This window comes from Bos mutus, chromosome 1, assembly GCF_027580195.1.
Source record: "Bos mutus isolate GX-2022 chromosome 1, NWIPB_WYAK_1.1, whole genome shotgun sequence".
In the NCBI taxonomy this organism is placed as follows: domain Eukaryota; kingdom Metazoa; phylum Chordata; class Mammalia; order Artiodactyla; family Bovidae; genus Bos; species Bos mutus.
Window position 1 is genome coordinate 82,114,811 of NC_091617.1, and position 26,572 is coordinate 82,141,382.

The following is a 26,572-nucleotide window of genomic DNA, read 5'->3' on the forward strand; positions in this document are numbered from 1 at the left end:
GGCTAACACTTAGTACAGTGTTGATAGAAGTGAGAAAAATGGGCATCCTTATTTTGTTCCCAATTTTATGGGAAAAAGTTTCAGTGTTTTGCTATCTACTGTGATGACAGCAGGTTTTTCACAGATGCACTTTATCAGGTTGAGGAAGTACAGTTTTCAGTTTGTTGATTGTTTTTATACTGAAAGCTGTTGGATTTTTGTTAAATGCATTGTCTGTATCTATTGAATTGATCATGTGGGTTTTGCCCTTTGTTCTTTTAATAAGGTATTACATTAATAGTTTTTTTGATGTTAAATCAACCTGTATTCTTGTGATAAATTCTACTTGTTATGGTGTATAATCCTCTTGATGTGTTGCTGGATTTCAGTGTGTTAGTACTTTCATGAGAACCTTTGCTTTTATGTTCATAAGGGATATCGATCTTTAGTTTTCTTTTTGTAATGTCTTTGATTTTAGCATCTGGGTAATAACACTGGTCTGAGAATTAGTTGTGAAATATTTCCTCTGCTTCTAATTTTTAAAAGAGATTGTGTAGAATTCATATTAATTATTCTTTATATATTTGACAGAACTCACCAATGAAGCTCTCTGGGTGTATGGGAAGTTTTTTTTTCAAATTATTACAGTCATTTTAGGTTTGTTTGATATTTTTTCATGATTAAATTGAAGTTATACATCTTAAATCTCTTTCTTTATAGATCCCTTCTTTTGCTCTCTTTTTATATTTGTAATTTGTGGGGCAAAAAAGTTTTGAATGACGCAATATTTAATGGCTCACATTCAAAAGTGACTATATAGCAAGATAATAGGCAGTTTGAGAGTGAAAGTAATTTCTATATATTTTTATATCCCTCTTTAGCATATAAAGGACCAGGCCTCTCTGTTTCTACAGAGAAACAAAATATATATTATCTGAAGAAAAAAAAAATAGAGAGAAATCTTTAGATGTTAAGAAATAGACTCTAGGGACTTTCCTCGTGGCCCAGGGCATGGGAAGATTGTACTTCCAATGTAGGGGGCATGGGTTTGATCCCTGGTTGGGGATCTAAGATTCTATATGTTGCACAGTCAAAACATTTAAAAAAAAAAAAAGGAAAGAAATTGACTCTTGTGATTGTAGAGACTAAATCTGTAACATAACCTGAAAGACTGGAAATTCAGTTAAGAGTTGATTTGAAGTACTGAATTTGAAATCTGCAGACCAGACCAGTAGGCTGGAAACTCAGTCAGGGTTTCTGTGTTGTACTCTACTTAATTAAGGTATGATAGACAAATACGTTGCATTCTTGAGTAAGAATTCCTTCATCAGAAATGTCAGTCTTTGCTGTTAAGATCTTTAACTGATTGGATGAGGCTAACCCACATTTTGGAGGGTAATTTGCTTTATTTTAAAGTCTGTTGATTATAAATGTTAATCACAGGAACGTTCAGACTATTTTTTGACCAGATAACTGGGTGCTATAGCCTAGCCAAATTAACATGTAAAATTAACCATCTCAATGACCAAAATGGATATTTAGGACAGAGGCTCCTACTGAAGTAGAAAGGTTAAAAAAAAAAAAAAAAGAGAAAGAGAAGATAATGTTTAAGGTATTTGATCAGAACATTTAAAGACTTTATGAGAGTAAAAAATGTGTTTTTATTTTTTCCCGTAATTTTATTTCTTTATTATGGCTGAGTCTCTAGCTGCGCAGACTTTTCCTCTAGTGCTGACTAACAGGAGCTGCTAACAGTCTCTCGCTGCCGTGTGCAGGTTTCTCATCGCATTGGTTTTCCTTGTCGCAGAGCACAGGCTCTAGGGTACAGACTTCAGCAGTTGCAGCCTGTAGGCTCAGTAGTTGCAGCTTCCAGGCTCTGGAGCACAGGCTCAATAGCTGTGGCAAACGAGCTTAGTTGCTCTGCAGCATGTGGGATCTTCTGGGATCAGGGATCAAATTCATGTCTCCTGCCTTGGCAGATGGATTCTTTACCATTGAGCCACCAAGGAAGCCCTTCCCAAAGTGTTTTTAATTAAAACATACAATAGATGAGCTAAAAGTAGAAATGGTCACTACTAGGAACTGAATTGGTTGTCTGGAAGATTGATTATAACACAAAACCAACCTACAAAGAAATGAGGGCATGATGAAAAAGAGCTTGGAGGGCAGATCTGCTAACCTGTGAATAGCAGAAATTCCAGCACAGAAAAAGATTAGATGGAGGGCAGTGTTGCTTAAAATAAACTGTCTTGGTGGAGAATCAGTATAATAATTTAGTTTTGAAAATTAATGAAAATATATTAGTCTAATTATAGTTGCTAGGAACATGATCATGAAAGTACTTAAAAAGTATTATAGGACTTAAAATTTATAGGAGGAAAAAAATCAATAGAAATTAGACTGAGCCAGCAAAAATGAGGGAATGGCAAATAGAGAAAACACCACCAAGGAATATAAATCGTAAACAGAAAATGTATGGAAGGAATAAAACCAACTGTATTTTTTCTAAATGTAAACAAAGCTGAATCCATATATCAAAAGAAATGTTGAATGAAATGAAATCCAGCTTTATGTTGTTTGCATAACTTCATCAAAAGCAAAGTGACAAGGAAAGGTGGAAAATGAGTACCTGAAAGATGCACAAGAAAACGGGGAGCTTGGTCACTGGAAACAAAGATGGAAGGTAGACATGTTTTACTCTTTCGTACCTTTTACTATTTGTACCTTGTATGCATAATAGTTTTTCAAAATTAACCAAGAATTAATAAAATAAATATGCAAAAATATTCTGCCTGCCAATTCAGGAGATACAAGGGACTAGGATTTGGTCCTTAGGTTGGGACAATCCCCTGGAGTAGGGAATAGCAACCCACTCCAGTATTCTTGCCTAGAAAAAACAGAGGGCTACAGTCCATGGAGTAACAAAGAGTTGGATAAGACAGCACACACACACCCACACAAAGCTAGAGTGGCAATGTTATTGTCATAAAAATGGAAATGAGGTTCAGAACACATTGAATGGAATAGATAGTGCCATTATTTAAGGATAAAATCAGGGACAATTCAAGATATAGTAACCATACACTTTTATGCATCTTATGAGGCAGCAGTCAAGTATATAAAAGAAAAACTAAAACTACTCAGATAATTTGAATAAAATAGCACACATGGAGAGTATTTAAATGATTCAATCAATAAGCTCTATTTATAGAAGAACATGTAAATAGGGAATATATACTTTTTAATGTCCTGAAACAGAAAATCAATCATGAATCCAGCCAGAAATAAATTTTATAAATTCAGAAAGTTTCTAAAGTTTGTGTGTCACTAGCAAAACCCACTTACCCATGGATATAAGAAACACTTTCCTAAATAGGTTTTAGATCAAGGAGGAAATAAAAACTCAAGTTATGAACTGTCTAGAAACTGATAAAGAAGAGAACATTTCATTCTAAAACCTATAAGATGAAGCTCAAACTGTGTCAGAGTAATATTTATAGGACGACTGAGAATATTTTAACTGAGAATTCAACTTAGAAAATTAAAGAATAAAATAAAACAAATTAGGAGAGTATTAAATTGAAGTTAGTGCAAGAAAATGAAAAAGATGAATAAAAGTTTCTATCTATGAGTAAGAAGGGCTTCCCTTGTAGCTCAGCTGGCAAAGAATCTGCCTGCAATGCAGGAGACCCCAGTTCAATTCCTGGGTCAGAAAGATCCCCCTGGAGAAGGGATAGGCTACCCACTCCAGTATTCTTGGGCTTCCCTGGTGGCTCAGTCCGTAAAGAATCCGCCTGCAGTGAGGGAGACCTGGGTTTGATCCCTGGGTTGGGAAGATCCCTTGGAGGAAGGCATGGCAACCCACTCCAGTATTCTTGCCTGGAGAATCCCATAGGCAGAGGAACCTGGTGGGCTACAGTCCATGGGGTTGCAAAGAGTCAGACATGACTGAAGCGACTTAGCACACACATGAGTAAGAAATACATCTTTAAAAATGCCTAAGAAAATTAAAACTTCTAGTACAGGACATTTGTCACATTGAATTGTCATCAAAGCTTTATCACAGGCAGAGGGATACACAGATGATATTTTGAAACCATCAGTCCTGGATAGTTAACTTTTTATCCCCAAACATGATAAAGAGCCAGAGTTGTCTGCAAAATGATTTATTGGGGCCAGTTAAGCAGGCAGAGGAGGTAGAACTGCTATGCAGAAGATATAAAGGGGAGCCCAGAATCTTATGGGAGATCTGAGAGAAGCCAACAGAATGCAGAAACAGAGGAATTGTTCTTGTAATTGTAATTGGGTTGAGACTGACCGGCAGGGCTGGACTGAGATGCATGGAATGTCGCAGGAAACTTTATCATCTTTGGGGCCATAACAGTCAGTACTCAACAAACACAAAGACTTGGTTGACCCCTGGAGGCCAAAGCAACTCTGGATGTGCAGGAGCAGACAGATGCCATGCTTAGGTGTTCCAGAGGATGATGACTGTGACAATGGAAGTGGCCAAGAAGATCAGGTAGAGGCAGAAGAGCAAGGTGTCCATCATGTGGCTGAACTGCACCCACAGGCTGACCAAGTGCTGCTTTTGAGCCTTGTCTTCCTGCTGGGCCCTCGTGGACCCAGGGCACCCATTTAGCTTTGTCTCTCTGGGACCTGGCAACTTCCCCGCCAACTCCATGGGCTCCTTCATACCTACGGAGAGACAGAGACTCAGCCATGGGCCACCAGGGTCAACTGGGGAATTGTGGGGGCAGGGAAGGATGTAGGAGCAGAAAAGCAGAAGTGATGGAGGAGGAAGCGTGGGCAGTGCTGACTTCCCTCACCAGGCAGGTGGTCAAGGCCCGTGTTTCTCTTCTGGGGCACAGCAGGGCAGCATGTCCTTGGGCTGGTGCAGTGTAGAAGCAGGAAATGGAGCCAACGAGGCATAGGTGGGGGCTGGGTGGTGGCCAGGTCCAGCAGGTAGGAGATGAAGATGGTCTCCAGCAGGCTGAGCACCATCAGGGACAGACACAGGGCAAAATAGACACCTGGAGGGAAGTTGGGCCTGCCTGAGGGCCAGAGGCACCAGCCAGGACTTCATTCTCTTCTAATCCCACCCTGGGAAGCACAGCCTCTTTTGCCCAATATATCTCCCTTCCCTGAGCCAGTTCAGCCAGTCCCTCCCACCCTTCTCTTCTCAAGAGCTGGAGGGGCCATACTGATGAGGGGGGTGCCACTGGCAGGGAGTAAGTCATTCATCATGAGCAGGAAGACATTGTAGCCCAGCAGAAGAGTTATCTTGAACGGAGCACGGTCCTTGCTTCCTGCTGGCAGATAGAAGCTGAAGGCATCAATGGTGACCAGAAAGCTACTCGGCACCAGGAGATTCATAATGTAGAATTTGGGTCTGCGCCTGATGGCCACCTAGTAAGAAGGAGAGGAAGGGAAGTGAATATGGGATTCAGAGGCTGCTTGGAATAGTAGTGACTGTTTCTGTCTCTGCCTTTCTCATTGGTCTCTTACCACTCTGGTATCTGGAGCTGTGCAGATAGCTTCATAATTTGGTGTAGAACTTGCCAAGGGAGAGTTAGATGAGAGCCATGAGCTTTAGAAAGGAGTGTGTGGCTAGGCAGCAAGAAGAGAGTGTTCTGGTCTCTGGCAGAAATGGGAAGACTGAGAAACCCTGAAACTTGGAAGATATCCATTTGGTGGAGATTGTAGGCAGCTCTACAAGCAAGAAGGAAGAAAAAAAAAAAAAGGAAGGAAAAAGCAAAGGCCTCTGAACTCACATAGAAGATGATCTGATCATACAGGTTGGTGCCCACAGACTTCTTTGGGGTGGCCTTGTTGATGCCCAAGAGCTCCCATTCTCCATGGGTCTGAATGATGTCCTGGGATGTGTGTGCTATTTCCCACACTTCATTCTCCATGCCCAGTGATATGTACTCCACTGAAAGGAAGAGCCAAATAATTTTCCAAAGATAGTCTCCTGTTGACTCAACTGTACTCTTTTCCCATCCTTTCATTCAACAATTTTTTAAAGTTATTTATAATAAATATTTATTTATTAATTTGGCTGCATTGGGTCCTAGTTGTGGCATGTGGGCTTAGTTGCTCCAGGGCATGTGGGATCTTAGTTCCCCAACCAGAAATTAAACCTATGTCCTCTACATTGGCAGACAGATTCTTAAGCACTGAACCACCAGGGAAGTCCCTCAACAAGTATTTTTGAGTGCCTAGCATATGTCAGAAAATTTTCTAGGAGCTGGGGATGGAAATGCACAATATTTTCCTAACTCCCTAGGAAATATTTTATGGAAAATATTTAAGCATCCAAACAGACTTAATCTTTGCTGCCCTTGGTCACTGTGCATGCTAAGTCACTTCAGTCATGTCCTACTCTTTGCGACCCTATGGACTGTAGCCTGCTAGGCTCCTCTGCCCAAGAGATTCTCCAGGCGAGAATACTGGAGTGTGTTGCCATGCACTTCTCCAGGGGATATTCCTGACCCATGGATAGAACTTGTGTTTCCTGTGGCTCCTGCATTGCAGGCAGATTCTTTACTGCTGAGCCACCAGGGAAGCCCATTTGTCACCATTTATTCATAATTTTTTTATACATTATTTTCTGTTGCTTTATTGGTTGCTCTTATTGACTCCTATCCCTAAGACTCCACTTCAGCTCACCTGTGTAGAGAAATGAGCTGAAGGTGAGGGTGCAGTTCTGTTGGTCAAAGGGGAAGTAGAAGATGTTCAGGTTACAGATGCTCACCACCTTCATGGGTTTCTTATACCTGATGCGACCTTCATTACTTATGAATGCCTTGAGGCCTTTTGGGGTCTTATCCACATCCATGCTGTAAGAGAAATGAGGTGGGAGGCAGGAGCAGTGTTTTTTATTCTTACCCATCTACTCCTTTCTCAGCCATGTAAGACCACTTTATAGTGGCCTTTGGTAGACTGTGCACCATTGTTGCCAGAAGGCGGGGCTTCCCCAGCCCTTAATACGCACAATTCAGTGATGAAAATGTCTGGGAGCCACAGGTTCTTGGTTGCCACACTGATCTTCGAGATGCCCTCACACTCCTCTGGGTTCCAACTAATAAATGGGTTGTCCCAGACCTAGAGCCCAGATGGAGGAGAGGTGAGAGCCTGATAGGAATCAAGGTTATTTTCTCTGCCTTTTAAATTTTTCTTTAAAACAGAAGCTATAAAGTATTTCAAACACATAGAAAAGTATATAAAATAATGTAACAAACATCAGTGTATCTAACACCCAACTCTGTGGAGTCAGTAGTCTGATAAATATATTTTGGCTTTTTTTTTAAGAAATAAGAATTGCAGATAGAATTGAAGCTGCTTATGTCCATTTCTTCATAAACTTTGATCCCTCTGCTTTCTCACTTCTGTGGGAAATTACTGGTGATCAGAGAAATCCTGTCCTTTCTGCAGAAAGGTTGAGATTCAGAGTTGAAAGGTCAGTGGCTCAGCCTCTCTGAGATAGAATTGCCTCCTGTGAAATAAGGCGGGGGGATTGAATGAAATTAGGCATGTGAAAGGATTTTGTGGAGTGTAATGCTGTTTTTAGGTATTATGTATTAGTCTCCAGGGTGGTTTTAACTGTCTTCTAGGCCCCTGCGATCAGTTTCTACTGCAAGGACACCTTGAACAGGTCCTTGGGTTCTATGAAGCCAAGAGAGTTGGTGGTCTTCCTCTCTTTGGCAGGTGCAAGGCACCATCCTTTCTTGTCTCTGGGATGACCTTTCCAAATTCTCCTTTCCAAAGCTGGTGACCTTCTCTGGAAACTTTTTTCAAGGATTATCTAATTCTGAGGCCTGGGGGACTTGTTTATTCTCAGGGCATTTACAATGTCAGCTGCAGTTTGTGGAACCACAGCCAGAACAAAGGGCTATATGCACATTAAATAAAAATTTATACTGGACCAGCACTTCTCATACCTCACTGTGCATATGAAATACCTGGGGACAGTGTTGAAATGCAGATTCTGATTCAGTAGATAGGGTGACTAATTCATCCTGGTTTGCTGGAGACTTGGATTTAGCAAAATTACATTTTCTGAGAATTCAGTCTTGGACATGCTGGGATTGTTAGTCTCACTAGGAGGAGTCCTAGATCAAGTGCATTTCTAAGCTTCCAGGTGGTGCAATCAGCCAGTGCTCCCCATCTGGGAACCACAGTTTGAGAGCAAGATTAGGTGATCATGACTATTCTTCCACTCCTCTCTCCTTCCCTTCAGCCAGTCTCTTCAAGTTGGAAATTGAAATCATTTACTTTCATTTCCCCCCTCATTTTCTAATTAAAGAACTTAAGGTAGAAATTTTCTGAAAAATTGTCCAAAGTTATATTGGATTGGCTGTAACGTCTTATATAAAAATGTGAACAAACTTTTTGGCCAACCCGATACTTTGGCTACATTTAATAGACTTTCATATGTAATCCTCTTCATTCTAATTTCTACTTAGTTGTTTATTTTCTCTTTAGTCGAACATATTTTAGAAATTTAATTTTAAATTCCTAAGAAATAAGATTTTTGGAAAGGGGGCTACTCTTTGTATTTTGTATTATAGTCAGAGATTGTGGTCTAGATACTTTTGCTTTCCTTCTTGGTGGCCAAAAATGTGGTCAGTTTAGGGGAATATTCCATTTATGTCAAAAAGATTATGCATGATCATTGTACAAAGTTTGATATGTTTATTAAATCAAATTTCTTAAAAATCACTACATGTTTATTCTTTTTTGACTTGGTTTTTGAAAGCAGTTTATTGATACCTTTCACCATGCTTGGAGATTTTTTAATTTCTCTCTCATATGTTTCAACGTTATGTTTTGGGGTACATAAACGGTCATAATCTTTGTTTAAAATCCATTCTGACTGTAAATATAGGGAGAGAATAAACAGTTGGTCTTACCATTTCCAGCCACAGAAATGATGACAAGAGCTGTAACTGTTCATCCTGTCAAAAGAATTTCCTGTTTCCAGCATGTTGGTGGTACAAAGTCTGTGCATCCCAACCGTTGTTCATTTTTGTTTATCAAGCCCCAAGGTGTGTAAAAGCTGTGCTGTGGTCAAATCCAACATTACTGGTCAAGGACAGAATCTTGATCAAAACATGTGTTAGGCCATGGGCAGAAGAGTTCATGGCAGGACTGGATTAGAGTAGTGCTTCTCAACCCTGGCTCTATCTTTGAATTACTTGAGAAGTTTAAAAAATTCTGATGCCCATGTTCCATCTAGTCAGAACTTCTGAAGTGGACCTGGACATTGCTGTACAGTCAGAGAAGGGAGTCAGTGGGTGACAAGAATCTTCTATGTGTGGTTATACCTCATCCTGCTGAACTGGATAAAACTTCTTGGGGATCCCCACAGGGCACATGCTTATAGCAGTGATGGAGGAAGCTTCAGTGTGTGATTAAGGGTTTGGGGGGTTGCCTTGCTGGGAGCGGGGAAAAGGTTAAGGATACTAAGGAGGGTCAGAGAGTCAGTACTCACAACATCTAGGATGGCAGACACAGTGAAAGAGATGTTGACTATGGTGGGGATGCTGAAGTTGATGGCTGGACGGAAGGCCTTTCTCTCAAACACTGAATCCAGAGCAGTCATATACTTCCCATTCTGACCAAACCCTGTGCAGTTGATGGTGAAAGTACTGCCTCTTCCTGTAGTCAACATAGAATGTGTGAGAATTAGGGGAGAACACTTATGTTCCCTATATGAGAGGGTCCCAGGTCAGGAGCTTGGGGGTAGCCTGTGATAAGTCGCTCAGTCGTGTTTGACTCTTTGCAACCCTGTGGACCGTAACCTACCAGGTTCCTCCGTCCATGGGATTTTCCAGGCAAGAATACTGGAGTGGGTTGCCATTTCCTTCTCCAGGAGATCTTCCCAACCCGGGGATTGAACCTGGGTTTCCTGCATTGTAGGCAGATGCTTTACCATCTGAGCCACCAGGGAAGTTGATATTAATGATACCTAACATTTATTGAGCATTGACAGTGTGTCAGATATAGTTCAAGCCCCTTAAATGGATTACCTTAGTTAATCCTTCCAAACCCCTATCAGGTAGAAACTATTTTTATCCTCATATAATAAATGAATTAACTGAGTTGCAATAAGAGGAAGTAAATTTCTGCAGTCAAATAGATCTTAAGAGGCAGAAACTGGACTTGATGTAAGCCCAGGTTTGTCTAATACTGCTGTACCATATACCCCCAGGAATGAGATGGAGAATAGGGGAAAAGGATCACCATGATCCAGGTGCCAGGCACTTTCTACAAGGTGAGGAAAGAAGGGTTGGGCTGGAAGGCAAATGATAGAAATTAATGTGGTGAGCTGAATTAGGGCTCTGTCCTTGCTAATGTTTCTTTCTGCATGCAAAGCATGCCCAAATCTTTATGCAAACTGAGCCGTGGGGCAGCAATAGCCATCAGAGAGAATTACATTCCCGAGACCCTAAAGAGAGCATATCTGTTTCACCTTAACCACCCCAACCTCCCTTCTCCCTATTTTGCCACTCAACCCTATATATCAGCGTACTAGTTTGAGCTTTTGAGGTCTTGCCTTCCCCTTTCTTCTGACTAATAAAGATTCTAATTTTCTACTAGAGCAAATTTATTAGAGAAGTAGCAACCTGGAATGAGAAATAAAGATGGTTGGTGACCTCTGTGATGAGAACATCAAGCCTTATCTTTTCCCAGAGTGACAGTGCTCTCCAGGCAAATCCTTGGATCATTCTGTGAGCAATGAATATTCATTTGTCAATCACTGTGAGTGGCCAAATGACATTTATCATGTTTTTTACTGCCTAGGCTAGGTGTACAATTTGTGTTTCTTCTCTGCTCTGGCCTCTAAAGCACCTCTTGTTCAGTCCTCTTCTCATTGAATCCTCTCATGCCCCTATCAGTTAGAAACTATACTTTTGTCTTCCTACACCTCCCCCCTTATCCAAAAGTCACATGACAACCTGAGAGGGTAAAATGCCATTTATTGGCACCTATCAAATGCCAGGCACTGTGTGGTCTCTCTCATTGAATCCTCACAACACTTCAAGGTGGCTCTGTTTTACAGATGAGAAAATGGGAGCTCTGAGAAGTCAAGAAATTTGCCCAACGTTACACAGGTAACCAAGTCAGGGACCAAGATTCAAACCCAGACCTTCTAGTGCTAAATCCCATGTTCTTTCCAGTATACCATGTTAACTCCAGTATACCAGTAAAGCACACTGTAGCTTTACTCTCCACCTGCTGCTCTCTGACATCTTACCTAACCTAGAGCACTTGGATGCAATAACTAGTGGGGAAGTTATAGCTGAAAGTGGGCCCTTTGCTACAATGGAGTAGGTTTTGGAGCTATAGAGAGAAAGAATTACACCTGTGCATAGAAAGGTGGATAGTCATGGAGGCTAAAGGGTAGAGAAAACAATTGGGGATGGCTCATGAAAAAAAAGTAGAAGAGTCCTTATGTAGCATGTCAACAGAAGGGGATCTTCTATCTTTCAGAGAAGGAGAGCCTATTTGGATATTATGGTAACATAGTTATGAAATAACTATGCTCATCTTAGATAATTTCTAGAAGTTGGAAATTTGAAAGCACATCTTAGGTGTTCTCCCAGAGAGGGTCCTTGCTTCTTTTCCTGTGTTGCCCATTTCTTACCTGGAAGCAGAAGACTGAGAACAAGAAAGAAGTAGAGTCTCTCCCTGCGGAACCAGCTTCTGTCCATCTTCTTTGTCTAAATTCTCCTATGAGCCTGTACCAGGACCCAAGAATTCCCAGACTAAAAGAGCACAGGCCACACCTAGAGTCCATCTTTGAATACTGATAGGATTAGCTGACCACTGACATTTGTAACCTCCCTGGAAACAGAGTTCCGGTTGTCTTGTCATTGCCCTTGCTTGAGGTTTAAGGCTTCTCTCTCAGATGTTTCACTACAACATGTGTGGTTGTGGATTATCTGATATTTACTATCTTCAGATCTTGGTGTGATCTCTCAGTCTATAGATTCATCTCTTTAATTCTGGAAAGTTCTCAGTTATTAAAAAACATTGTATTTTTTCTATTCTCTCTTATTAGGCATATGTTAGATAATTCCTTCTATCTCAATATGCCTCTTAACCTCTTTTATTAGTTTCCTATAGTTTTTGTGACAAATCACAAACTTACTGGCTTAAAAAACCCTCTATTTGTTATTTTACAATTCTGTAAACCAGAAGTCTGAAATTTGTCTCACTGGGCTAAAATCCATGTTTTGGTGTGACAGCATTCCTTCTGGAGGCTACAGGAGCAAATCCATTTTCTTGTTTTTTCCAGGTTTTAGAGGCTCCCTGCATTCTTGGTTCAGGGTCCTATTTCTCTATCTTTAGAACCAGCAACACTGAGTCACTTCTCTCATTCTAATGCTTTTCCACTTATATGAAACTTTGTGAATACATTGTGTCCACCTGGATAATCCAAGCTAATCTTCTCATGTCATGGTCCATTGATTAGCAACGATAATTCCATCTGCAACCTTAGTTCCCTCTTTTGCATTGGACCTAAACATATTGGTGAATTTTAGAGATTGAGATATAGACATCTCTTGTTGTTGTTCAGTTGCTCAGTCAGTCATGTCTGACTCTTTGCAACCCCATAGACTGAAGCACTCCAGGCTTCCCTGTCCTTCACTATCTCCTGGAGTTTGCTCAGATTCACGTCCATTGAGTCGATAATGCCATCCAACCATCTCATCATCTGTCACTCTCTTCTCCTGACCTCAATCTTTCCCAGCATCAGGGTATTTTCCAATGAGTCAGCTCTTTGCATCACATGGCCAAAGTATTGGAACTTCAGCTTCAGCATCAGTCCTTCCAATGAGTATTCAGGATTGATTTTCTTTAGGATTGATCGGTTTGATCTCCTTGCAGTCCAAGGGACTCTTAAGAGTCTTCTCCAGCACCACAATTTGAAAGCATTAATTATTCAGTGCTCAGCCTTCTTTATGGTCAACTCTCACATCTGTATATGAGTACTGGAAAAACCATAGTTTTGACTAGACGGCCCTTTGTTGGCAAAAGTGATGTCTCTGCTTCTTAATACATTGTCTAAGTTTGTCATATCTTTCCTTGCAAGGAGCAAGTGTCTTTTATTTTCATGGCTGCAGCCACTCTTTATAGTGATTTTGGAGCCCAATAAAATGAAATCTGTCACTGTTTCCACTTTTTCCCCATATATTTGCCATGAAATGATGGGACCAGATGTCATGATCTTAATTTTTTGAATGTTGAGTTTTAAGCCAGCTTTTTCACTTCCTCTTTCACCTTCATCAAGGGGCTCTTTAGTTCCTTTTTGCTTTCTGCCGTAAGGGTGGTGTCATCTGCATATCTGAGGTTATTGATATTTCTCCCGGCGATCTTGATTCCAGCTTGTGATTCATCTAGCCTGGCATTTCACATGATAGACTCTGCATATAAGTTAAATAAACAGGGTGACAATATGCAGCTTTGATGTACTCCTTTCCCAATATTGAACCAGTCTGTTGTTCCATGTCCAGTTCTAACTGTTGCTTCTTGACCTGCATACAGTTTTCTCAGGAGGCAGGTAAGGTGGTCTGATATTCTAGGGGACTATTATTCTGCCTACCATATGTCTCTTTCATATTTTTCACCTGTTTATCTGTGTCCCTAGTGATTTCCCCAGGGTTAACTTCTGGATAACAAATTCTCTTCTCAACTGTGTATATAATGTATACCCTCTGACCAAATAGCCCTAAACCAAACACTCATAGTCATGTAATCAAAATTTAAAACTGTTCTGATTTCTCTGAGATGCCAACTTTGACATTGACTTTAAACTTTCTTCATATGAATGTCACCTTACAGCTTCCTAGCTAAATCAGCTGCAGTAAGTCCCCTCTACACAAACCTTCAAGCTGTGAACTTTCAAAGATATGAGCATGCCACTGGATGCCAGCTCTTGTACTGTACTACTGTAATTTTCAAGATACTGTACTGTAAGATTTTAAATGTCTTCTTTGTGTCTGTATTTTAATGCATTGTTTGTATATTATTATTATGTATTATTTGTGTGTGAAGTATTATAGGCCTATTATAGTATAGCACTATATAGCCAATTGTGTTAGTTGGGTACCTAAGTTAACTTTGTTGGACTTAACAAATTGGGCACTCTCGGAATTCATTTGCATGTAGGGGTCTTCGTGTATAAGTGTATAAACACTGCAAGCTTTATGCAGTGACAAAGAATGTAAGTTTCTAGTAACCAATCACAATAGAAAACAGTGTACTTACTCGTTCATGCTTTATAAACTGAGTCGTAACCACTGAGGGTCAAGCTTCCTAACCACTTCTGGTTGGAAGTCTCTCTACTCTCAGTTTGTTTCTTGCTGAATGATATAGTCACATCAAATAAAGTTCTCTGAATTTTCTTATGACAGAATGTATATTATTTTACAATTTCAGATCATTTTATTACACCTAGTTTTTAGTATACTAACAGTTTTGTTAGCTTTGTCTCTTCGTGGTTTGTCTCCTTATGTAATTTTTATTTATTTATTTAGTTCCGTTGGGTCTTAGTTATGCCATGCAGGATCTTTTGTTGCAGCATGAGGGTTCAGTAGTTGTGATGTGAGGGCTTAGTTGCTCCATGGCATGTGGGATCTTAGTTCCTTGACCAGGGATTGAACCTGTGTCCCATGCATTGCAAGGTGAATTCTTAACCAGTGGACCACTAGAGAAGTCCCTGAAGTGAAATATTTGTAAATGATATCTTTCTCCTTGCCTGATCTCTTCAGAATTTGGAAACTTTTATTGAATATTCTTAATTTCATGACATATTATGATTATGTTTTCATGACAGTATGGTTACTGGCATTGATTTAGTAAGTAAGAATCATTTCCTCTTTACTAACACATTGAAAATGTTGATTAAATCATTTCCTCTTTACTAACACATTGAAAGTGTTGATTAAATAACCCTGCCTGGAATGTTATATTTGAGAATGATACTTACTCAATCAAATGTGGTCAGACACTTCTAAGGAACAAAAGTTGACTTTAGGGAGCCAATATTTACAAATCCTTCCAGGAATACTGGCTGTTACCTAATTTACAGGGTTACCAGCTTTTAGGTAGGTAAGGCCACCTTCTGCCAGACCCAAGAATCTTAACATAGCCTGGGGTCTTCAAGAACAGAGAAATTCACCCGATGGGTACTATAGCTGCCTAGCCTCAAGAGGCTTTTAAAAGTCAAATTTGAGGTTTTTTGGAAAACCTACAGCAAAGCAAATTTAAGAATGAGCCGTGGCTGTGCGGGCACAGAAGGGCCTAGAGGAGCTATCCCACATTGAAGGTCAGGAAGGGCCGCGGTGAGGAGATACCCTTCGTCCAAGGTAAGGAGCAATGGCTGCGCTTTGCTGGAGGAGCCGTGAAGAGATACCCCATGCCCAAAGTAAGAGAAACCCAAGTAAGACGGTAGGTGTTGCAAGAGGGCATCAGAGGGCAGACACACTGAAACCATGCTCACAGAAAACTAGTCAATCTAATCACACTAGGACCACAGCCTTGTCTAACTCAATGAAACTAAGCCATGCCCGTGGGGCAACCCAAGATGGGTGGGTCATGGTGGAGAGATTTGACAAAATGTGGTCCACTGGAGTAGGGAATGGCAAACCACTTCAGTATTCTTGCCTTGAGAACCCCATGAACAGTATGAAAAGGCCAAATGATAGGATACTGAAAAAGAAACTCCCCAGGTCAGTAGGTGCCCAATATGCTACTGGAGATCAGTGGAGAAATAACTCCAGAAACAATGAAGGGATGGAGCCAAAGCAAAAACAGTACCTAGCTGTGGATATGACTGGTGATAGAAGCAAGGTCCGATGCTGTAAAGAGCAATATTGCATAGGTACCTGGAATGTCAGGTCCATGAGTCAAGTCAAATTGTAAGTGGTCAAACAAGAGATGGCAAGAGTGAATGTTGACATTCTAGGAATCAGAGAACTGAAATGGACTGGAATGGGTGAATTTAACTCAGATGACCATTATATCTACTACTGTGGGCAGGAATCCCTCAGAAGAAATGGAGTGGCCATCATGGTCAACAAAAGAGTCCGAAATGCAGTACTTGGATGCAATCTCAAAAACGACAGAATTCTCTCTGTTCGTTTCAAGGCAAACCATTCAATATCACAGTAATCCAAGGCTGTGCCCCAACCAGTAACGCTGAAGAAGCTGAAGTTGAACGGTTCTATGAAGACCTACAAGACCTTTTAGAACTAACACCCAAAAAAGATGTCCTTTTCATTATAGGGGACTGGAATGCAAAAGTAGGAAGTCAAGAAACACCTGGAGTAACAGGCAAATTTGGCCTTGGAATACGGAATGAAGCAGGGCAAAGACTAACAGAGTTTTGCCAAGAAAATGCACTGGTCATAACAAACACCCTCTTCCAACAACACAAGAGAAGACTGTATACATGGACATCACCAGATGGTCAACACCAAAATCAGACTGATTATATTCTTTGCAGCCAAAGATGGAGAAGCTCTATACAGTCAGCAAAAACAAGACCAGGAGCTGACTGTGGCTCAGACCATGAACTCCTTATTGCCAAATTCAGACTTAAATTGAAGAAAGTAGGGAAAACCACTAGACCATTCAGGTATGACCTAAATCAAATCCCTTATGATTATACAGTGGAAGTGAGAAATAGATTTAAGGGCCTAGATCTAATAGATAGAGCACCTGATGAACTATGGAATGAGGTTCGTGACATTGTACAGGAGACAGGGATCAAGACCATCCCCATGGAAAAGAAATGCAAAAGCAAAATGGCTGTCTGGGGAGGCCTTACAAATAGCTGTGAAAAGAAGAGAAGAGAAAAGCAAAGGAGAAAAGGAAAGATATAAACATCTGAATGCAGAGTTCCAAAGAATAGCAAGAAGAGATAAGAAAGCCTTCTTCAGTGATCAGTGCAAAGAAATAGAGGAAAACAACAGAATGGGAAAGACTAGGGATCTCTTCAAGAAAATCAGAGATACCAAAGGAACATTTCATGTAAAGATGAGCTCAATAAAGGACAGAAATGGTATGGACCTAACAGAAGCAGAAGATATTAAGAAGAGGTGGCAAGAATACACAGAAGAACTGTACAAAAAAGATGTTCACAACCCAGATAATCACGATGGTGTGATCACTGACCTAGAGCCAGACATCCTGGAATGTGAAGTCAAGTGGGCTTTAGAAAGCATCACTACGAACAAAGCTAGTGGAGGTGATGGAATTCCAGTTGAGCTATTCCAAATCCTGAAAGATGATGCTATGAAAGTGCTGCACTCAATATGCCAGCAAATTTGGACAACTCAGCAGTAGTCACAGGACTGGAAAAGGTCAGTTTTCATTCCAATCCCAAAGAAAGGCAATGCCAAAGAATGCTCAAACTACTGCACAATCGCACTCATCTCACACGCTAGTAAAGTAATGCTCAAAATTCTCCAAGCCAGGCTTCAGCAATATGTGAACCATGAACTTTCTGATGTTCAAGCTGGTTTTAGAAAAGGCAGAGGAACCAGAGATCAAATTGCCAACATCCCTGGATCATGGAAAAAGCAAGAGAGTTCCAGAAAAACATCTCTTTCTGCTTTATTGACTATGCCAAAGCCTTTGACTGTGTGGATCACAATAAACTGTGGAAAATTCTGAAAGAGATGGGAATACCAGACCACCTGATCTGCCTCTTGAGAAATGTGTATGCAGGTCAGGAAGCAACAGTTAGAACTGGACATGGAACAACAGACTGGTTCCAAATAGGAAAAGGAGTTTGTCAAGGCTGTATATTGTCACCCTGTTTATTTAACTTATATGCAGAGTACATCATGAGAAACGCTGGACTGGAAGAAACACAAGCTGGAATCAAGATTGCCGGGAGAAATATCAATAACCTCAGAAATGCAGATGACACCACCCTTATGGCAGAAAGTGAAGAGGAACTCAAAAGCCTCTTGATGAAAGTGAAAGTGGAGAGTGAAAAAGTTGGCTTAAAGCTCAATATTCAGAAAACGAAGATCATGGCATCCGGTCCCACCACTTCATGGGAAATAGATGGGGAAACAGTGGAAACAGTGTCAGACTTTATTTTTCTGGGCTCCAAAATCACTACAGATGGTGACTGCAGCCATGAAATTAAAAGGCGCTTACTCCTTGGAAGGAAAGTTATGACCAACCTAGATAGCATATTCAAAAGCAGAGACATTACTTTGCCAACAAAGGTCCATTTAGTCAAGGCTATGGTTTTTCCAGTGGTCATGTATGGATGTGAGAGTTGGACTGTGAAGAAGGCTGAGCGCCGAAGAATTGATGCTTTTGAACTGTGGTGTTGGAGAAGACTCTTGAGAGTCCCTTGGACTGCAAGGAGATCCAACCAGTCCATTCTGAAGGAGATCAGCCCTGGGATTTCTTTGGAAGGAATGATGCTAAAGCTGAAACTCCAGTACTTTGGCCACCTCATGTGAAGAGTTGACTCATTGGAAAAGACTCTGATGCTGGGAGGGATTGGGGGCAGGAGGAGAAGGGGACGACAGAGGATGAGATGGCTGGATGGCATCACTGACTCGATGGACGTGAGTCTGAGTGAACTCTGGGAGTTGGTGATGGACAGGGAGGCCTGGCGTGCTTTGATTCACGGGGTCGCAAAGAGTCAGACACGACTGAGCGACTGATCTGAAAGGGCAAATTACAGCTCTTTTTTTGCCACTGTAAACAGTGAAGCCATATGTTATGAGAACAGCCTTATCTTGTGATCAAGAATAATCTTTGAGATTATTTTTGATTAAAAGGGAGGAGATTATAGAAAAAATTGTACTTCAATGAAAAGCTAATGTTTTGGGTAACTGTTTCCAGTTTTCTGATTCTAGCCGTGTCCATTGCCTTTGAATTATAGCTCATATTAACTTGCAGGCCACTGAGTAATTGTTCTTTACAGCACTGGATTTTACTTTCACCACCAGATCCATCCACAGCTGAGCATCATTTCCACTTTGGCCCAGTCACTTCATTCTTTCTGGAGCTATTAGTAATTGTCTTCCACTCTTCCCCAGTAGCACATTGGACACCTTCTGACCTGGCAGGTTCATCTTCCAGTGTTATATATTTTTTCCTTATCATACTGTTCATGGGTTCTTGCTGCGAAAATACTGGAGTGATTGCCATTCCCTCCTCCAGTGGACCACATTTTGTCTGAACTCTCCACTATGACCCGTCCGTCTTGCTCAAAATCCTTCAAGCTAGGCTTCAGCAGTATGTGAACCAAGAACTTCCAGATGTACAAGCTGGATTTAGAAAAGGCAGAGGAACCAGAGATCAAATTGCCAACTTTCATTGGATCATAGAGAAAGCAGGGGAATTCCAGAAAAACATCTACTTCTGCTTCATTGACTATGCTAAAACCTTTGACTGTATGGATCACAACAAACTGTGGAAAATTCTTTAAAAAATGGTAATACCAGACCACCTTACCTGTCTCCTGAGAAAACTGTATGCAGATCAAGAAGCAACAGTTAGAACCAGACATGGAACAATGGACTGGTTTAAAATTGGGGAAGGAGTACAACAAGGCTGTATATTGGTCACCCTGTTGATTTAACTTATATGTAGAGTACATCATGTGAAATGTTGGGCTGGATGGATCACAAGCTGGAATCAAGATTGCTGGGAGAAATATCAACAACCTCAGATGTGCAGATGATATCACCCTATTGGCAGAAAGTGAAGAGGAACTAAAGAGCTTCTTGATGAGGGTGAAAGAGGAGACTGAAAAAGCTGGCTTAAAATTCAACATTCAAAAAAAGAAAATCGTAGTATTCGGTCCCATCACTTCATGGCAAATATATGGGAAAAAAGTGGAAACAGTGACAGATTTTATTTTCCTGGGCTCCAAAATCACCGTGGACAGTAACTACAGCTATGAAATTAAAAGACGTTTGCTCCTTGGAAGAAAAACTATGACCAACTTAGACAGTGTAGTAAGAAGCAGAGACATCACTTTGCCAACAAAGGTCCGTCTAGTCAAAGCTGTGGTTTTTCCAGTAGCCATGTAAAGATATGAGAGTTGGACCATAAAGAAGACTGAGCACTGAACAATTGATGCTTTCAAATTGTGGTTCTGGAGAAGACTCTTGAGAATTCCCTGGACAGCAAGGAGATCAAACCAGTTAATCCTAAAGGAAATCAACCCTGAATATTCACTGGAAGGACTGATGCTGAAGCTGAAGTTCCAATACCTTGGCCACATGATACAAAGAGCCATCTTATTGGAAAAGACCCTGATGCTGGGAAAGATTGAGGGCAGGAGGAGAAGGGGGTGACAGAGGGTGAGATGGTTGGATGGCATCAACTACTCAATGGATATGAATCTGAGCAAACTCCAGGAAATAGTGAAGGACAGGGAAGCCTGGCATGCTGCAGGCCATGGGGTTGCAAAGAGTTAGACACAACTTAGTGACTGAACAGCAACTGAAGAATATTGTCAAAGACAAGGTCAAATAATTAAGAAGACTGATTTTATTCAGGCTATTTTAATAGGGAGATCACCTAGATCCATGGATCAGAATACCTTGGCCAGGTGGTTTAACTTAGACTTTTTTATAGAGAGAAGTAGACACATTACTAAGATCATGGCATCTGGTCCCATCACTTCATGGCAAATAGTTGGGGAAAGAGTGGAAACAGTGTCAGACTTTATTTTTGGGGGCTCCAAAATCACTGCAGATGGTGATTGCAGCCATGAAATTAAAAGATGCTTACTCCTTGGAAGGAAAGTTATGACCAACCTAGATAGCACATTCAAAAGCAGAAACATTACTTTGCCAACAAAGGTCCATCTAGTCAAGGCTATGGTTTTTCCAGTAGTCATGTATGGATGTGAGAGTTGGACTGTGAAGAAAGCTGAATGCCAAATAATTGATGCTTTTGAACTGTGGTATTGGAGAAGACTCTTGAGAGTCCCTTGGACTGCAAGGAGATCCAACCAGTCCATCTTAAAGGAGATCAGTCCTGGGTGTTCTTTGGAAGGAATGATGCTAAAGCTGAAACTCCAATACTTTGGCCACCTCATGCGAAGAGTTGACTCATTGGAAAAGACTCTGATGCTGGGAGGAGAAGGGGACGACAGAGGATGAGATGGCTGGATGGCATCACTGACTCGATGGACGTGAGTTTGAGTGAACTCCAGGAGTTGGTGATGGACAGGGAGGCCTGGCGTGCTGCAATTCAGGGGTCGCAGAGTCGGACACGACTGAGCGACTGAACTGAACTGAACTGAACTGAGACATATTACAGATGAAAATTTACAGCTGAGGTTGTTTTATAATCAGGAAAGTCTCAGTCAGTTGAACAGGAAATGTTTACCTCTGTGTCTAGCTCGTTTCACGGGGATAAACAGTGCTAATCTCAGTTAATCATTTATGTGAGAAACAGCTAGTAGTCGGAGGCTCTGTTCCTGGCCTTGTTAGGGTCTGGGCTCACAGGTAAACAACGGAGTCATGAGAAAGAGTGGGCAGGGGGAATGGTGGTTCTTTGTAGTTAGCGATTTCCTGGAATACAAAGGGTAGGGAGCTTTCAGAAAGCAAAAGATTGGTAGGTAGGCTTCTTAGCCATTGTTGTTTTCTCAGAACACAGGCTCAGGTAAAGTTCAACGTTGTCAAAATGCAAACTGTGTCTCATCCTATAGAGTTCCAGTGGAATTCTGTCTCTCTCTTGTGGAAAAATTGCCTTTATTTGCAATTCAGTATCTTTTCTCCATATAGATTTGTGCTTCTTGACTTTTGAATCAGTTATAACATCTGCCTGGTTCTTTCATATCATATGAGTCCTATCAATTCTTTTTTAAAAATTTATTTTTACTGAGGTAACATTGATTTATAACGTTTCATGTGTACAACATTATATTTCTACTTCTGTATACTCTACCACCAAAAGTTTAATTTCCATCTGTCACCATAGAGTTGATCCCTTTACCCATTTTGCCCTCCCTTCCCCTCAATCCCTTCCCTTCTGGTAACCACTACTCTGTTTTCTGTATCTACATGTTTGTTTTTATTTAATTTGGTTTCTTCATTTATTTTGATTTTCTATTTATTTTTAATATTCCAAATATGAGTGAAATCATCTAGTATTTTTTCTTTCTCTATCTGACTTATTTCACTTAACATAATACCCTCAAGTTTTCTTCATATTGTCACAATGGCAAGATTTCATCTTTTTATGGCTGAGTAATATTCCTATTATATGTGTATATATATATATACATATTATATATATACCACATTATTATATATACCATATTATATATATACCATATTATGTATATACCACATTTCCTTATCCATTCATCTACTGATGGGCACTTAGGTTGCTTTCATACCTTGGCTATTGTAAATATGCCATAATAAACATAAAGGAGCATATATCTTTTCAAATCGGTGTTTTTTGTAGTCCTTGAATAAATATCCAGAAGAGGGGTAACTGGATCATAGTGTAGTTCTAGTCTTAATTTTTTGAGAAATCCTCCATGCTATATTCCACAGTGGCTGTACCAGTTTACATTCCCACCAATTATATCCCAGGGTAAAAGTTTTCCCTCCTCCACATCCTCACCAACACTTATTTCTTGTCTGTTGGATAATAGCCAATCTAGCAGGCATGAGGTGATACCTCATTGTGTTTTTAATTTGCATTTCCCTAATATTAGTCATGCTGAACATCTTTTCATGTGCCTGTTGACTATCTGTATGTTTTTTTTTTTTGAAAAAATGTCTATTCAGCTCCTCTGCTCATTTTTTAATTGAGCTGTTTTGGTTTTCTATGTTGAGTTGTCCGAGTCCTTATAACCATTTGCAAATATCTTCTCTCATTCTGTAAGTTGTTTTGTTTTATTGATGGTTTCCTTTGCTGTGCAAAAGCTTTCTAATTTGATACAATTCCATTTGTTTATTTTTTGCTTTTGTTTCCCTTGCCTGAGGGGACACATCTAGAAAAATATTGTTAACACTGATGTCAAAGAGCTTATTGCCTAGGTTTTCTTTTAGAGAGTTTTATGGTTTCAGGTCTTTCACATAAGACTTTAATCTATTGTGAGGTAGTTTTTGTGTATAGTGTGAAATAGTGGTCTGGTTTCACTTTTTTTTTAGCATTTGACTGTCTAATTTTCCCAGCACCAGTAATTGAAGAGACTATCCTTTCTCCATTGTATATTCTTTTCTCCTTTGTTGCAAATTGTTCACATATGGATGGGTTTATTTCTGGGCTCTCAATTCTATTCTATTGATCTATGTGTTCCACACTCCCCCACCCCCAATACCATGCTGTTTTGCCAATACCATGTTGCCAATACCGTTACTATAGTTTGTAATATAGTTTGAAATCAGAGGGTGTGATACCTCCAGCATTGTTCTTTTTCTCTTGGGATTACTTTGGCTATTCGGGGCCTTGTGTGGTTCCATTTAATTTTAGAAAAGCATTTGTTTATTTCTGTGAAAAATGTCCTTGGTGTTTTGATAAAGATTGCACTGAGTCTGTAGATTGGTTTAGGTAATATGAACATTTTGACAATGTTAGTTTTTTCCAGTCCATGAGCATGGAATATCTTTCCATTTCTTTGTGTCTTCCTTAATTTCTTTCAACACAATGTCTTATAGTTCAGGGTATAGGTCTTTTACCTCTTGGGTTAAAGTTATTCCTAGGTATTTTATTCTTTTTGTTGCAATTGTAAATGAGATTGTTTCCTTAATTTCTCTTTCTACTAGTTGATTGTTAGTGTATAGAAGTGCAATAGATTTGGGGGGTTTTTTTGGCCATGCTATACAGCCAGGCTTAGTTCCTATACTGGCTTAGTTCCTCAGCCAGGGGTCAAACCCATGCTCCCTGCATTGCAAGCATTGTCTTAACTGCTGGACCATCAGAGAAGTCCCAGAAATGCAGTAGATTTTTGTATATTGGTTTTGTATCCTGCAATTTTACTATATTTGTTTATTGTTTCTAAAGTTTTTTTTTTGATAGAGTCTTTAGGGTTTTCTATTTATAAAACTGTGTCATCAGAAAATAGTGACAGTTTTACCTTTTCCTTTCCAGTTCTAATGCTTTTTATTTCTTTTTCTTGCCTAACTGCTCTGGCTAAGACTTGCAGTACTATGTTGAATGAGTGGCAAGAGTGGGCAACCTTGTCTTGTTCCTGATGTTACAGGGATAGCTTTCAATTTTTCACCATTGAGTGTAATACCAGCTGTGAGTTTGTCATATGTGGGGTTTATTATGTTGAGGTACATCCCTTCTATATGCCTTTTATTGAGAGTTTTTTTGGTCATAAATGGGTGTACAATCATGTTAAGTGCTTCTCCTGCATTTATTGAGATGATTGTATGGTTTTTATCCTTCCTTTTGTTAATGTGATATATCATGTTGATCACTTTGCAAATGTTGAACCATTCTTTTCATTCCTGATCATGATGTATAATCCTTTTAATATATTGTTGTATTTGGTTTGATAATATTTTGTTGAGGTATTTTGCATCTATGTTCATAATATATAGTGGCTTATAATTTTTATCTTTTTGTGTTGTCTTTGGCTGGTTTTGGTGTCAGGGTGATTTTGGCCTTGTAAAAGGAATTAGGAAGCATTCTCTCCTTTAAATTTTCTTGGAAGAGTTTGAAAAGCATGGGTAGTAAATATTTTAATGTTTGGTAGAATAACTTGTGAAGCTATCTGGTCCTGGTCTTTTGTTTTTTGAGAGCTTTGTTTTTAAATTTTTGCATAAATATTTATTATGCATCTCACAAAGACAGACCTCCTTTTGACATAGTCACAATACTAACAATACTCCTGTAATATCCTAAAATATATAAGTAGTGTTCACAATTCCCTGATAGATCAGTTTTTAAAATTAATTTATTTTAAAATTGAAGGATAATTGCTTTACAGAATTATGTTGTTTTCTGTCAAACCTCAACATGAATCAGCCATAGGTGTACATATATGCCCTCCCTTTTGAACCTCCCTCCCATCTCCCTCCCCATCCCACCCCTGTAGGTTGATACAGAGCCCCTGTTTGAGTTTCCTGAGAGATACAGCAAATTCCCTTAGCTATCTATTTTATATATGGTAACATTTCCATGTTACTCTTTCCATACATATCACCCTCTCCTCCCCTCTCCCCATGTTCTTAAGTCTATTCTCTATGTCTGTTTCTGCATTTCTGTCCTGAAAATAAATTCTTCAGAACCATTTTTCTAGATTCTGTATATATGCATTGTGAAAGTCTCATAGTCATGTCCGACTCTTTGTGACCCCATGGACTGTACAGTCCATGGAATTCTCAAGGCCAGATTACTGGAGCAGGTAGACTTTCCCTTCTCCAGGGCATCTTCCCAACCTAGGGATTGAACACAGGTCTCCCGCATTGCAGGCGGATTCTTTACCAGCTGAGCCACAAGCGAAGCCCATATATGCATTAGTATATGATATTTACCTTTCTCTTTCTGACTTACTTCACTCTGTATAATAGGCTCTAGGTTCATCCATCTCACTAGAACTGACTCAAATGCATTCCTTTTTACGGCTGAGTAATATTACATTGTGTATATGTACTACAACTTCTTTATCCATTTATCTGCCAATGGACATCTAGGTTGCTTCCATGTAGTAGGTATTGTAAACAGTGCTGCAGTGAACAATGGGATACATGTGTCTTTTTCAATTTTGGTTTCCTCAGGGTATATGCCTAGGAGTGGGATTGCTGGGTCATATGGTGGTTTTATTCCTAGTTTTTTAAGGAATCGCCATACTGGCTTCCATAGTGGCAGTAAGAATTTACATTCCCACCAATAGTGCAAGAGCATTCGCTTTTCTCCACACTCTCTCCAGCATTTATTGTTCATAGGCTTTTTGAAGATGGCCATTCTGACTGGTGTGAGGTGATATCTCATTGTAATTTTTATTTGCATTTCTCTAATATTGAGCAAGGTTGAGCATCTTTTCATGAGTTTGTTAGCCATCTCTATGTCTTCTTTGGAGAAATGCCTGTTTAGGTCTTTTTCCCACTTTTTGATTGGGTTGTTTGTTTTTCTGGTATTGAGTTGTATGAGCTGCTTGTATATTTTGGAAATTAATCCTTTGTCAGTTGTTTCATTTGCTATTATTTTCTCCCATTCTGAAGATTGTCTTTTCATCTTGCTTATAGTTTCCTTTGCTGTGCGAAAGCTTTTAAGTTTAATCAGGTCCCACTTGTTTACTTTTGTTTTTATTTCCATTACTCTAGGAAGTGGGTCATGGAGCATCTTGCTTTGATTTATGTCATCTAATGTTCTGCCTATGTTTTCCTCTAAGAGTTTTGTGTTTTGAGAGCTTTTTGATTATTGTTTCAACCTCTGTACTTGCTATCACTCTGTTCAGATTTTCCATTTCTTCATGATTCAGTCTTGGAAGGTTGTACAATTCTAAGAATTTGTCCATTTCTTATAGGTTGTCCAATTTGTTGGCATATAGCTGTTCATAATATTCTCTTATAATCTTTTGTATTTCTGTGGTATCTGTTGTTATTTCTCCTGTTTCATT

The 26,572-nt window shown here is 39.9% G+C and overlaps 1 protein-coding gene across 3 annotated transcripts; it reads right to left on the minus strand.

Moving 5' to 3' along the window:
* Positions 1-4,008: 4,008 nt before the first annotated feature.
* LOC102280748 (5-hydroxytryptamine receptor 3E) lies at positions 4,009-14,157 on the minus strand. Of its 3 annotated transcripts, XM_005909526.3 has the most exons (9): positions 11,633-14,157; positions 9,476-9,642; positions 8,895-8,939; positions 6,977-7,086; positions 6,652-6,821; positions 5,754-5,914; positions 5,184-5,388; positions 4,809-5,012; positions 4,009-4,677 (listed from the first exon to the last, which is right to left on the minus strand). In XM_005909526.3, the coding sequence occupies exons 1-9, from the start codon at positions 11,697-11,699 to the stop codon at positions 4,448-4,450; spliced, it is 1,359 nt and encodes a 452-aa protein (XP_005909588.2). In that variant the 5' UTR covers positions 11,700-14,157; the 3' UTR covers positions 4,009-4,447. The 3 variants fall into 3 exon arrangements, with proteins under 3 accessions (XP_005909588.2, XP_005909589.2, XP_070234638.1); XM_005909527.3 differs by lacking the exon at positions 8,895-8,939; XM_070378537.1 differs by lacking the exons at positions 6,652-6,821; positions 6,977-7,086; positions 8,895-8,939; positions 9,476-9,642; positions 11,633-14,157 and adding an exon at position 5,082 and having other exon boundaries at positions 5,152-5,388; positions 5,754-5,994.
* Between the last annotated feature and the right edge of the window lie 12,415 nt (positions 14,158-26,572).